General features: G+C 42.6%; 1 protein-coding gene across 6 annotated transcripts in view; it reads right to left on the bottom strand.

Annotated features, from left to right (window-relative positions):
- Positions 1–13,154, bottom strand: part of prima1 (proline rich membrane anchor 1) — a 189,321-nt gene that overhangs the window by 125,615 nt on the left and 50,552 nt on the right. For all 6 annotated transcript variants that reach the window (XM_038775011.1, XM_038775004.1, XM_038775020.1 and 3 more), the window contains one exon: positions 4,294–4,423. In XM_038775011.1, the coding sequence (XP_038630939.1) occupies positions 4,294–4,423 (130 nt within the window). The remainder of the gene's footprint in view (positions 1–4,293; positions 4,424–13,154) is intronic.

Here is a 13,154-nt window from a genome sequence, read left to right as displayed (position 1 = left end):
GAACGCACATACAATAGACACCATTTGCATATCTTCAGCGGACCAGGTTGGGGGGGGGGGGGGGGATGTTTTGCGTGTGTGTGTGTATGTATGTTTTTAAATTAGGGGGAAGTTGAATGTATTTGATCACTTTGAACCTTTTTATCAACAATTTCTGCATCTTTACCTGAATGAGTTCTAAAGTTCTTGTTAACTTAAAGTTGGTGTGATGAGGTGTCCATGGTCCAGCCTGTCCTGCGCTTAACAGACCACAACTGGAGGATTGCCATGTTAGTCTGTACTTGTACTAAATCCTGATGTCACTAATAGATAGCAAAAAGTGAAAAGCAGCAACCTTTCCTCTCAAATTTCATCTGAATATTCTAACTTTTCCTCAGGTACCAGCAGGAAGCGTCACAGGCTAAGTGCCCTCTATTAGTTTCCCTACGTGCTATCAGAGCTTATATTGTGCGTGGCCGCCAGATCCTCCTCTTGTTTAAGGGCCACACATGCACTCTCCTTCAAGGACCAATGGGTAAAGATCACGTATGGAACTTCTCGCTGATTTTTCTCGTCCTTGGTCAAAGGAATCCGAGGTGATTTGCAACACCGCTGCTGCTACCCACAGCTGAGACCACTTAACGCAGGGCAGGTATGGAAGTGAATCTGAAAGCTCATTACTGCACTAAGCGGCAATTTTATCCATTAGTCAAAGGAGGGCTTAGTTTACCACTTAAGGGGGAAAAGCATTCTCTCATGGAAAGACATCCTCAACCTATGTGGACTCGACAACTGTCACATGTCAGAATCCCACTATGGTAGAGCATAAAGATTTATTAGATACTCTAGCACAGCTTGCGGAGATGGAGTTGTGCAGTTGTTCCACTTGCCAATGAGGATATACCTCAGAAGTAGCAAACTCAATGTAATATTAACGGCTCCGCTTGAGTGACAACAAAAGAGATTTGAGCATTTGTTTCCAACTGTGATCAGAACCCTTCCGTTTGTTACCGCTAAGCTCCAAGGTGGAGCGTCTGTCAGGAGTAAGCAGGAGACTGGATGTACAGGAGATATGGTCGCCAACTTACACCTTGTAGCCAAGAGACTTACTGTCGGAAACACACTCTTTTAAAGATAAGCCCCTTGTAGCAGCATCCTGCACAAGTGTTCGATATAAATGTACAGAAGCACAAATTAACAATCTATCAACCTCCTGTCAAGGTTCATTTCACTAATTATTGTGCCATTAACAGAACTAAATGATTTTAATTAAATGAGAAGGGCAAAAGTGACACAGTCCAAACTGAATGTTAGTATTCCCCAGGTAAATAGCTATGCTGTGGTGAGAATGTCTGGTGCATTTCATCCTTGAGAAAAATGAATGACAGAAGTGACATTAACGCCAATTGGAAACTGTCAAACACACAAACTGATCATCTCAATCTCACATCTGTTGTCAAAATAGCAGGTTACGAAGTTGGCAGAAGTGCAGACCAAATGTAAAATAACCAGTAATCAATAACCACTAATGAACTACACAGCAGAAATTCAAATCCCTACTCTCTATTCCATGACGGGACACAGTGGAATGGATTATTACCAATTAATCATAGTTTCTGTTATGAGTTCAGACATTCAGGGCGGGATTCTCCCGTATCCGGCGGGGCAGGGGGGTCCTGACGGGACGCAGTGGCGTGAACCACTCCGGCGTCAGCCTGCCCCAATGGTCCGGAATCGTCCTCACCTTCAGGGGCTAGGCCGGCGCCGGAGTGCTTTGCGCCCCGCCGGCCGGCATGGAAGGCCTTTGGCGCCACGTCAGCCGGGGATGAAGGGACTCCGCCGGCCGGCGAGAGTCCGTGCATGCGCGGGTGTGTCAGGGAATCCCACCCTCAGTCTTTACGCTGGTTAAATGATGGACAAGTAAGCTTAACTGCAGTTAAGATGCTAAATGGCAACCCATATGTGACAGCTCTGGAAAATAAACTTGGTCTGTCTTACTAAATGTGCATCACTATTTTGTCAATCAAAATAGACAAAATGTGCTGAAATATGGATTCAATTCCATTTCTTTTTGCAATTTTGTGAGATTTACAATGAAGAACTAGTCTGACACAGTCACATCTACACATGAAAAAAGAAAAAATTGTAATCATGTGGCAGCTTCACAATGTCAGGACAAAGTACTTTTTAATGTGTAGTCACTGTCGAAACGTAGGAAATGCTGCATCTAATTTGAAGACAGCGGTGTAATAATGCTAATGTTACTGTAGCAGTAATCTAGAGGCCCAGGCTAATGCTTTGGGAAACAAAAACAGAAAGTACTGGACAATCCCAGCAGGCCTGACAGCATCTTTGGAGAGAGAAGGGAGCTAACGTTTTGAGTCTGGATGACCCTTTGTCAAAGCTGGAGAGAAATGGAAACAGGATCAGATTTATTGTGGTTGTGGTGGAGCAGTGGGGCTGGGTAGACGTCCAGCGATAGGCGGAGATTGACAAAGTTGTCATGGACAGAAAAACAAAGAGAATGTAAATGGTGGAGATAATGGCCAAGAAGGGTGCTGATAGTGGTACATTATGAGATCAGATGGCAGAACAATAGTAAGCAGTGTGTCAAAGGACAACCTGGAACAGAGAACAAATGGCCTAAGTGGGGTGGAGGGAACAATGGTAAGGGAAAAACTGATTGATGGAAGAAATGAAAATAAATTGATAGAAATAAAAATGGGATGAAGGTGGAGAGAGTTCAGAGTCGGACATTGTTGAACTCAATGCTAAGTTTGGAAGGCTGTAATGTGCCTAACTGGAAGATGAGGTGCTGTTCCTCCTGTTTGTGCCAGACCTCACTGACATTGCAGCAGGCAGAGAGGACAGACATGTGGACTGAGAGTAGGACAGTGACGTGCAAGCGACAGGGAGGGCTGGGTCCTGCTTGCCGACAGACCAACGGTGTTCCTAAAAGTGGTCACCCGGTCTGTGTTTATTGTCTCCAATGTAGAGTAGATTGCGTTGGAAGCAGTATCCAGCATCCGCAGTAATTTGCTTTTATCTTAATGTTATGGGGACGTGGGTTCGAATCCCACCATAGAAGTAGGTGGAATTTAAATCTAATTAAATTAATAAATCTGGATAGCTAGTTTCGACAATGGTGCCATGATCCTCTCATCGATTGTGCCAAAACCCATCTAGTTCACTGATGTCCTTCAAGGAAGGAAATCTGCCGTCCTTACCGTGCCTGGGCCACATGTAACGCCAGGCTTGCAGCAATGTGGTTGACTTTTAGCTGTCCTCTGAAAATGGTCTAGCGAGTCATTCAGCTGTACCGAACCCCTTCAGAAAAGTCAAAAAGAAATAAAACCTGATAGACCTCCTGGCATCGACTTGGGCACCATAATCGATAATGGCACACTCTGCCCTGTCGACCACACAACGCCCTCCTGACTAACATCAGATGGCGTATGCCAAACTTGGGAAAGCTTCCCCGCAGACTAGTCAAAGTCATATGACATAGTCATGCCCACATACCCACCATCCCTGGCTATGCAATTATTTTTCTCCTTTATAACCTTCAAAATTGTGCAGTGAGGTACACATAATTCTTTGTTATTCCAGTGATTGTTAATTCATTTATTTTAAATGGGTTTAACCCAAAAAAAAACAGTGCAGAGCAATTTTGGAAGTTGGAATCTGACAGTGTGGTTAGTCTGCAGTACTTGTCCCATGATGCTGCCAGTCATAAATCAGCTGCAGTTATAACCCTAATGGGACACTTTGCAAAGTTTCATTGTCATTGGGCTTGAACACAGGACTTCAAGTTATTGGTTACAGTGAGACTTTTCGAATAAACATCCACTCTATCTCTAACCAAGACATAGCCATCAGGGCCACTGAATAACTGAACAACACATATTTTTGTGTAATATACAAAATGAAAAGCAGTGCACAGGGAATTAAAGATAGCTGTTGTTCAATTTTGTGGTTCAATTTGTGTTCATAAACTTTCCAACTTTGCTCTTCTAGTTTATGAACTGAGAATTTGGAACATTTTTAAAACTTTACCCACTAAACCCCTATTCCGTCACATTCTCCTCACACTTCATAATAAGCAGCCTATGATATGGTAACTGCAAAATGCAGGTACATCAGATCTAAGTTATAAGTTATTACCATTTATAAAAGGCGACGTTTTGGTTGATTTTTATGCAAACTGACCAGTGAAACAATAAGGAAGACAAAAATCATAAAAATAAATACCACAATGAATCAATACAACACTCACATCAGCCAAATTGGCCCAAAAGAACAGGAAACGTTTACCTCTTTATTGCTTTGTAGCAGATAATTACAGCTATCACCAGGAAAACAAGCGTGGCACATCCCACTGCGATTAAAATGACCATGTCCGTCCACCAGGGTTTTAATGGAGGATAATCTGTTGGTTTAACAGCTGTATAAAAAAAAAGAAAAAACATATTGCAGTTTTTTTGGTATGTGTGAGTTCATGCACATGTACTAAAGAGTGACCCAACTGGGCTGATGGAAGATAAGAACAATAGTATCACGTCTCTTTGAATTCATAGCGTTTGAAAGCAATTAATTTACAATTTCCCAAGATGGCCAATAACAGCTTGGTTACTGCAGGCTCTGTAGCCTTTTTATATTAGTGCCACTTTACCACACTTTGAAAGACATTGCTGCGCAGTACAGCTATGAAGCAGGTTAATCGATTTTATTTTAAATAGGCTCTTTTGTAAACTGAACTTTCTCTTTTGATTGAAATGTCTGTGCATTATTTTTTGTAATGTTTATGATATATTTTTATGCTAATATGTTTGCATGGTTCTTCTTTTCTTAATTATTTTAATGTAGTCATTAGCCTGTTTAATTATTTTAAATGGCAAATGATTTCATTGAAACACTAAACAGAAGATTTTCAATTACAAGTAATGTTTAAATGCAAATTACATGATTGAGGGAACTGTCTGGCAGGAATTCTAGTGCTCAATAAAGATTAAGATGTTAATAAGAATTAACATGCAAAAATTAAAAAATATAGAACTGTTGCAGCGCACTGAATTAAAAGTAAAATTTCTCCTCCAGCACAATCTTCTCAATGTCATCAACATTCACTTTTTAAAAAAAAATCAAAAACAGATTAACCTCAAGCGTGACAATATATTTTCTATACATACGACAATGCCTGTTATAGTGTCAATTGTTATTAATTTACACGTAACAGTTCACTTTAGTACAATAATAATTTTAGACGCCAGGATAAGAGTCTTAACCTAACATTTTTCCTTAAGTGATTCAGTCACAAATTGCTGTATGCTTCGCACAGTTCAAGTAATCAAACTTTTTCCATTTCAAAGTAACCACACAGGAATTTTGAAACAGATTGAGCGAGTTACAAAACATCACAATAAATCAGTACTGCATAATTATGCATCTTCACTCCCAGAGGTGTGTCCTTAATTGGAGTTGGGTTTCCTGTACTGTACACTTAGAATATATCCATGCACTTTAGGAGATGAAGATCTGAGGCAGCTTGAAGTAGCAGAGAATGAAGGTGTCATAACAGCTGCCAGGAAAGCCAATGCACACCTGGAGGAATCTTTTTGTTGCATGTATGGCATATGTTGAGCTCTTCTGGCCAACAGATCAGTTGGATGCTGAGGAAACGGTAGCCCTTCCTGTCGATGGATCCAACTGAGCCCGCCACCCCTACCTTTAACACTACCCCTCTGGAGCTGTGCACCGACCTCTGTCCCCTTCGACCCCCTGTACAAGGTGGCGATGGGTGCTCACCTCCTTCCCCTCTTTTGGAGGTTATGGCACCTGGTTCCCATTTTTAAAAATCAGTAGTAATTCCCGCCCGCTTGACACCACATCATGTTGGGTGGGAAGAATCAATGAGGTCTGGAAATCCGACTTTAACCTTGCAAAGTACATTTTAGTGCATACAAATTGGTGCAAATCAGATTCGCACCCTTCCGGGCGTGAACATGATATGGTCATCAGGGATGGCCTGGGAACATCGCGGTTGGACATCTCACTGGCACAAATCCTGTTTCTGACCTCTTGCGATATTTTGTGGCCATGTTGGGTGCGGTAAACCACTGTAATGTATAATACGTGTATTGTGGTAAATGGCCACTGTATTATGTGTAAGATGGTAAACCACTGCCGATGGCCCCGCCTCCCCTCAGGTCGGTATAAAGGTGGTGGTCTCCACCTCTGATCCAGTTCGGGATCTGAGGTCAGGAGGTTTTCTGTTTAGTGTATTAAAGCCTCAGTTATGTTTACCACTCGTCGTGTGTTCATTGATGGCATATCACTGGGATTTGCATCTGGGCCCACTAAATTCAACCCATATTCTCAAAATAGGAGAATTTGCCCTAAGTCTCCAGCAACCTGATGCTTCAAAATGTTACGGTAGTTTCTTCGAGGTACAATCAGTGTACGTGTGCCGGATGCACGCTTCTGGCTTCCAGCATTAATATGCTCATTCCATATCTAAGAGATTGCACTGATACCATTAGCAGTCCCTGATCTTTTCTGAACACCACTGGTCAGCGCATCAAACCAAGATGAACAAAACGATTAAGCTGCTAAAATATAAATTCTAGGAATTTTATCACGGAAGTAAAATTGCTCAGGAAATAAATTAGAGCATTACTAAAATCATAAAGAAGGGACAAATTAGAAGAAGCCTTTCAGCCTCTGATTTTCCCCAAAAAGCATTTAAATTATTTTAAACCTATTAAGGTTAAAAATATAAATGAGTAAATTTTAAAAGTTAACTAGTCTGATTCCTCACACCTCACAATTCCCAGAAACAGCAAGCCCCAATATCCTGCATATCTTGCAACAACCTCAAAATGAGACCGGAGCAGAAGGGTCCGATCTCCACCTATTTACTGAAGCCAATGTTTCTGATACTTAAGAGGGATGATCGTTCTCATTATTGATTCAATGGTCCAGTCACTGGCCAGAATCTGTATCGTAGTGGTTTTAATCCAAATCTTATTTTATCGAGGGCAATAACCCATTAATTCCTGCAGCGCTGGGCGAGGGAAACCCTTCATCTGTATAGTTGAATTTGTGTTCTCCGATGCAGCATAACAAGCATATGTGTGTAAAAACGTGCCTACAGTACATCAAACAGGTTACCTAGATAGATCCATGGCAAAATTAAAACCTAAAGTAATTCACATGAAGCGGTGTCATTTTTCAAAACTACCTCAACGTCATTAGATCTGTGATGATCTGAAGTTTTTAAAGAAATGTCAGGCTAGTTCCTTTATAAACAACATGGTGCAAGCATGAAGCAACAGATGTCCCCTGGTACACATGCACCGCATCTCTGTCTGTATTTCCACTCCAATGACAGAGTGAGTGAGTGCCATGTATTGCTTAATTAGGTGTTTAAAAAAATCTGCCAGTTGTTATCCTTGAAGCGGCTAGTTGATTTTTCTAACACTGTGTGCCACTGATCTGGCGGAAATAAAAACTGGTAGGTTTCTTTAAAAGCAATCCACTTTGCCATCCTATCAAGGTAAGTGAAAATGTTTCAAATAGTTAGCAGACAATTAAAAAGGGGAGTTATGGGCTAACGATCGTATAGATAGAATTTACAGTGCAGAAAGAGGCCATTCGCCCCATCAAGTCTGCACCAGCCCTTGGAAAGAGCACCCTACCCAAGCCCACACCTCCACCCTATCCCCATAACCCAGTAACCACACCCAACACTAAGGGCAATTTAGCATGACCAATCCACATAAACTGCACATCGTTGGACTGTGGGGGGGAAACCGGAGCACCCAGAGGAAACCCACGCACACACGGGGAGAACGTCCAAACTCCGCACAGACAGTGACCCAAGCCGGGAATCGAACCTGGGACCCTGGAGCTGTGAAGCAATTGTGCTAACCACTGTGCTACCGTGCTGCCCTTAAAGATCATTCGTAGGAAAAGTTGCTCACAAGATGAAACCAGCTGTGACAGGACGAAATGAAGGACACAAGCTAGAAAGTATCAGAAGCCTTAAAAAGGGGTTGAGAATTGAAAGTATAAACACTACGATCAGATTGCAAATTGAAATCTGGGAGTTTTGCCAGAGGATGAATCTGTCGGAAAGCATATTCAATCTTGTAAAAATGATGATTGGTATACAAGGCAACAGATTAAAACAAATGGTAAAGCTTTCATGCGTTTACCTTGTCTGAGACATTTTTGTAACTCTTTTAAAAATATCAGACAAAGATATCTGACACCTCGTATAGAGAATTTTGATGTCTTTGCAACCTTCTGGGTGTCAATTTCCCCAGAAAACTAAACATGGTTAAAATAACATTACAGGGAATTGCAATTTTGGAACGTCAATTGGTTTCATGCCATTGATAATCACGACGATGCTTGCTTTAGCCCAATACACAAACCAATATAATGCGACCGCAATCAACGTAGCAGCTGAAATGTGAAATTTTCTTCAGCTCATTTAATCATGTACTTTGGAATAAGTAATCAAATACAAACCTTGAATTAGCGTTTTGAAAATAAAAGTGGAAAAAAAAAGGACAATTTACTGACAGGCAAACTGTGATAGTCACAGCAACCGGGCAGAAATATTTGGGATTGGTTTCAGTTTTGTTACAGTTATAGAGAATTTTAAACACGTTGACTCCTGAGGTAAAACAACAGATGAAAGTCAGGCAAACTAATTCAGCTTTCGAATATGTGTCCCAAGGCGTAATTTAAGAAACTAAATTCCTATTGCCGCCTGCAGGCTCTTAAAACTGTCCGATGACACGCAATGCAGTGTACAGTTATCACTTCAATAGGTATAGGAATACAGTATGAAATAATGCTGATTACTATGCCACCACCATTATTCATCATCTTAGGTGCCTAACTAAAAATCAATGACAGCTAAATTGGACTACGGTTGTCAATGGACGGCCAAGAGTCAGACAGATTGACACACACACATCCAACAGGAAGTGTAAGCAATGCCATTTTGGCAAAGGGATCTCTGTGTGCACTATTCACTGCCACAGGCAACGTCCAGAGCAGCAAGGTGATGATACGAATCAGTGTGCATCCACTGCTGTCATTTCCCAACTCCCCAATACAGCCAACACCCTGTCTTAATCTTGCACGGCTGAACACAATGATGGACCAAAACCAGAGTCATTTACAAGTATCGTGCAGCGCTTAAAAGAGTTACTTACTGGATTATTCCCCCTGCCCATTTGTGCAACATGTGCATTTTGAAGGTTGCTTAAAAATTGCTCTCTCGCATCTTCAGCTATTCTTCAGATTCAGTAGACAAAAGATTCTTACCATTTATTGAAGCCACACTGGACCTTCCTTTTAAAGCTACAACTTTTAAGCAGTGCTCGGCACCCGTGATACTGGGTAGGCATGGTGGCACAGTAATTAGCACTGCTGCCTTGCAGCGCCAGGGACCCGTGTTCGATTCTGGCCTTGGGTGACTGTCTATGTGGAGGTTACATGTTCTCCCAATGTCTGCGTGGTTTCCTCTGGGTAATCTAGTTTCCTCCCGCATTCCAAAGATATGCAGTTTAGGTGGGCCTAGGTAGAGTGCGCTTTCGGAGGGTCGGTGCAGACAAATGGGCCGAATGACCTCCTTCTGCACTGTAGGGATTCCATTTCAATTCTATGTCTACTCGGTCTACTGAGGCGTGCAGCCAATGAACAGCACGCGTGGCACTGGTTGCACTGGAGAGTAGCATGTTCGCCTTACAGCAATGTATCAAAAGCTGAAGCAGCATTAACCCAAGTTATTTTCTCCTCTTCGCTGAAATCTTCTCTAGAGTCTTTTTCATTTAAAACACCAGGTAACTTAAAATGTGCCATTTGTGACACAATGAACAAATGTGGATTAATCGCATACCATGATCTCCACAGGTTTCCTGGGGTTTTCCTTTTAACTCGATATTCAGTAAAATCACATCTTCTTTATTTCCACACAATAAAAGAGGGAAAGATTGCAATTAATTCAGTTTTTGTCACCTGTCAATTATTTCCAGAAACCTTACACGATAAAATAGTTATCCGGCATGCTCCGAGAATGATGGTGCTGGCTAAGCAAAATTGTCAATTTTGGGGAGTTATCATGGAATAGCAATACTTGTAGCATAACTTTTCAAAGAATTAACATACAGCACTTTAAAACACTCGAATAATTTAATGTACAGGTACCAATCAAGGAGAGTACAGCATCCTTTATACTCAAGTGTCATTTATCGACATGAAAATGGATTGCAGAATGTGCAATTGCATAACCTCTTGTGGAGAGTAGCATGTTCGCCTTTCAGCAATGTATCAAAAGCTGAAGCAGCATTAACCCGAGTTGTTTTCTCCTCTTCGCTGAAATCTTCTCCAGAGTCTTTTTCAATGTCCTCGGGCTTTTGAGGATTCGCAGCACTCTTCGTTATTTCTGCATCACTAACAGTACGTGTCACTTCAGCCTCCTCGTCAGCTTCAACCCATTCCTCCGACTCAATTTCATGAGGTTTGTTGATTGGGTGTGTAGAAGGAATTTCAATAATTTGGTCTAAAATTTAAAATCTCATTCATCAGAAGAATTTTCTGCAAACTGACACAGGTCAACAATTTTCACCAAGCCCACCTTAATGTTTCACTTTGCACAGGCCGCAATTAAAATCCAATCTGTTTATTGCATAAAAGATGCAAAGATGCAAAGTGCAAAGATGCAAAGGTTCGATTCCCGGCTGGGTCACTGTCTGTGTGGAGTCTGCACGTCCTCCCCGTGTGTGCGTGGGTTTCCTCCGGGTGCTCCGGTTTCCTCCCACAGTCCAAAGATGTGCGGGTTAGGTGGATTGGCCATGCTAAATTGCCCGTAGTGTAAGGTTAATGGGGGGATTGTTGGGTTATGGGTATACGGGTTACGTGGGTTTAAGTAGGGTGATCATTGTTCGGCACAACATTGAGGGCCGAAGGGCCTGTTCTGTGCTGTACTGTTCTATGTTCTATGTTCTGTATAGTGCCTTCATAATTGCTTAACTTTCTCATTAAATCCCATTTGTAATAACATTTCACATGCTGGATGACTGTGGACGATAGGTTGTGTTGCAAGGTTGTATGTTGTCTCATGAAGTGAAGATGTCTAGAGGCTTGTATTGTTGAATAGCAACTTTTTATTAATAACACGTAACTACAGACAGCGCTGACTAGGTGCTGCTATCTTCAGACCAACTTCTGCCGGACTGAACTACACTCGGTTACTCCCATCATACTGTACTGTTTCCCCTGTTCCACACTAGCCCTTACACAGTCCCCGAACACCTGAATATTACAGGTTGAGTCACTGAGGCAACACTGGCAGCCTGGAAATAGGGAAAAATGTTGCCGTTCACTAACTCAGATTCATGAGGGTGAGCTCGACAACTACCCAGCAATAGAATAGATTTACTGGCCATACTGAGATAATCAGACAGCGCTCAGAAATCTTTGGGTTCTGAATAAGTACTGAATGGCTGCCAATGATAAAGTGACATGGGGGGGGATATCAGAAATTCCTGTTCATAGCATTCCTGTTGGCACAGTGTTGGATGACACAAAGCTACTGTACCACTTTCTACTTGCCAATATGAAACATTTTCCAGGTGTGTTCTGCACACAAGAACCAGGACAAATCCAACCCAGCCAATTACTGCCTGATCAGTCTACTCTCTATCATCAGCAAAGTTATGGAAGGGATCTCAACAGTGCTATCAAGCAGCACTTACTCAGCAATAACCTGTTCATGAAAGCTCAGTTTGGGTTCCGCCAGGGTCACTCAGCACCTGACCGCATTACAGCCTTGGTTCAAACATAGACAAAGAGTGGAATGCCAGAGGTCAGGTGAGAGTGGCTCCACGACATCAAGGCAGCATTTGACGGAGTATGGCATCAAGGAGCCCTAGCTAAACTGGAGTCAATGAGAATCAGGGGGAAAACTCTCCACAGGTTGGAGGCATACCTGGTACAAAGGAAGATGGTTGTGGTGGTTGGAGGTCAATTATCTCAGCTCCAGGATATCACTGCAGGAGTTCTTCAGAGTAGTGTCCCAGGCCCAAACATCTTCAGCTGCTTCATCAATGACCTCCCTTGTATTAGAAGGTCAGAAGTGGGGATGTTCATAGATGACTGCACAATGTTCAGCACCATTCGCGACTCCTCAGATAATTAAGTAGTCCATGTCCAAATGCAGCAAAACTTGGACAATATTCAGGCTTGGGCTGACAACTGACAAGTTATATTCACGCCACACAAGTGCCAGGCAATTACAATCTCCTACAAGATTGGATCTAACCATCACGCCTTGACATTCAATGGCATTGCCATTGCTGAATCCCCCACAATCAACATCCTGGGGATTATCATTGATCAAAAACTGAACTGGACTAGCCACATTAATATTGTGGCTACCAGAACAGGTCAAAGGCTAGGAATCCAACGGGGAGTAACTCACCTCCTGACCCTCCAAAGTCTGTCCACCAGCTACATGTCAGGAGTGTAATGGAATATTCTCCACTTGCCTGGATGAGTGCAGCTCCAACAACACTCAACACCATCCAGGACAAAGCAGCTCCTCTTGATTTCTCCCCCTTCCACAAACATTCAATCCCTTCACCACCGACGAACAGTGTCAGCCGTGTGTACCATCTACAAGGTGAACTGCAGTAACTCATCAAAAGTTTCTCAGTCAGCACCTTCCAAACAAAAGACCACTACGATCTAGAAGGACGAGAGAGTCAGATACCTGGGAACCCCACCGCCTGGAGGTTCCCCTCCACGTCACTCACCAAGGCGACTTGGAAATATATCGGCGTTCCTTCACTGTCACTGGGTCAAAATCTTGGAACCCCTCCCTAACAGCACTGTGGGTGCACCTCAGGGACTGCAGCGGTTCAAGAAGGTAGCCCACCACCTCCTTCTGAAGGGCAATTAGGGATTGGCAATAAATGCTGGCCTAACGAGTGATGCCCACATCCCATCAATGAATATTTAAAAAAACGCAACTGCAAGTGCCACAGAGACATTCTATAAAGCAGAGGGAGTACTTTCCTAAAAAGAAAAAGAAAACGCTGCTTTGATTGGTGGCTGCAGGAGCTGAAGCATTCTGAGCATCTACTGCACCCACGGCA

This window comes from Scyliorhinus canicula, chromosome 2 (assembly GCF_902713615.1).
Source record: "Scyliorhinus canicula chromosome 2, sScyCan1.1, whole genome shotgun sequence".
In the NCBI taxonomy this organism is placed as follows: Eukaryota; Metazoa; Chordata; class Chondrichthyes; order Carcharhiniformes; family Scyliorhinidae; genus Scyliorhinus; species Scyliorhinus canicula.
Note: the sequence above shows the minus strand (reverse complement) of the source record. Positions and strands in the feature narration are given on the sequence as shown.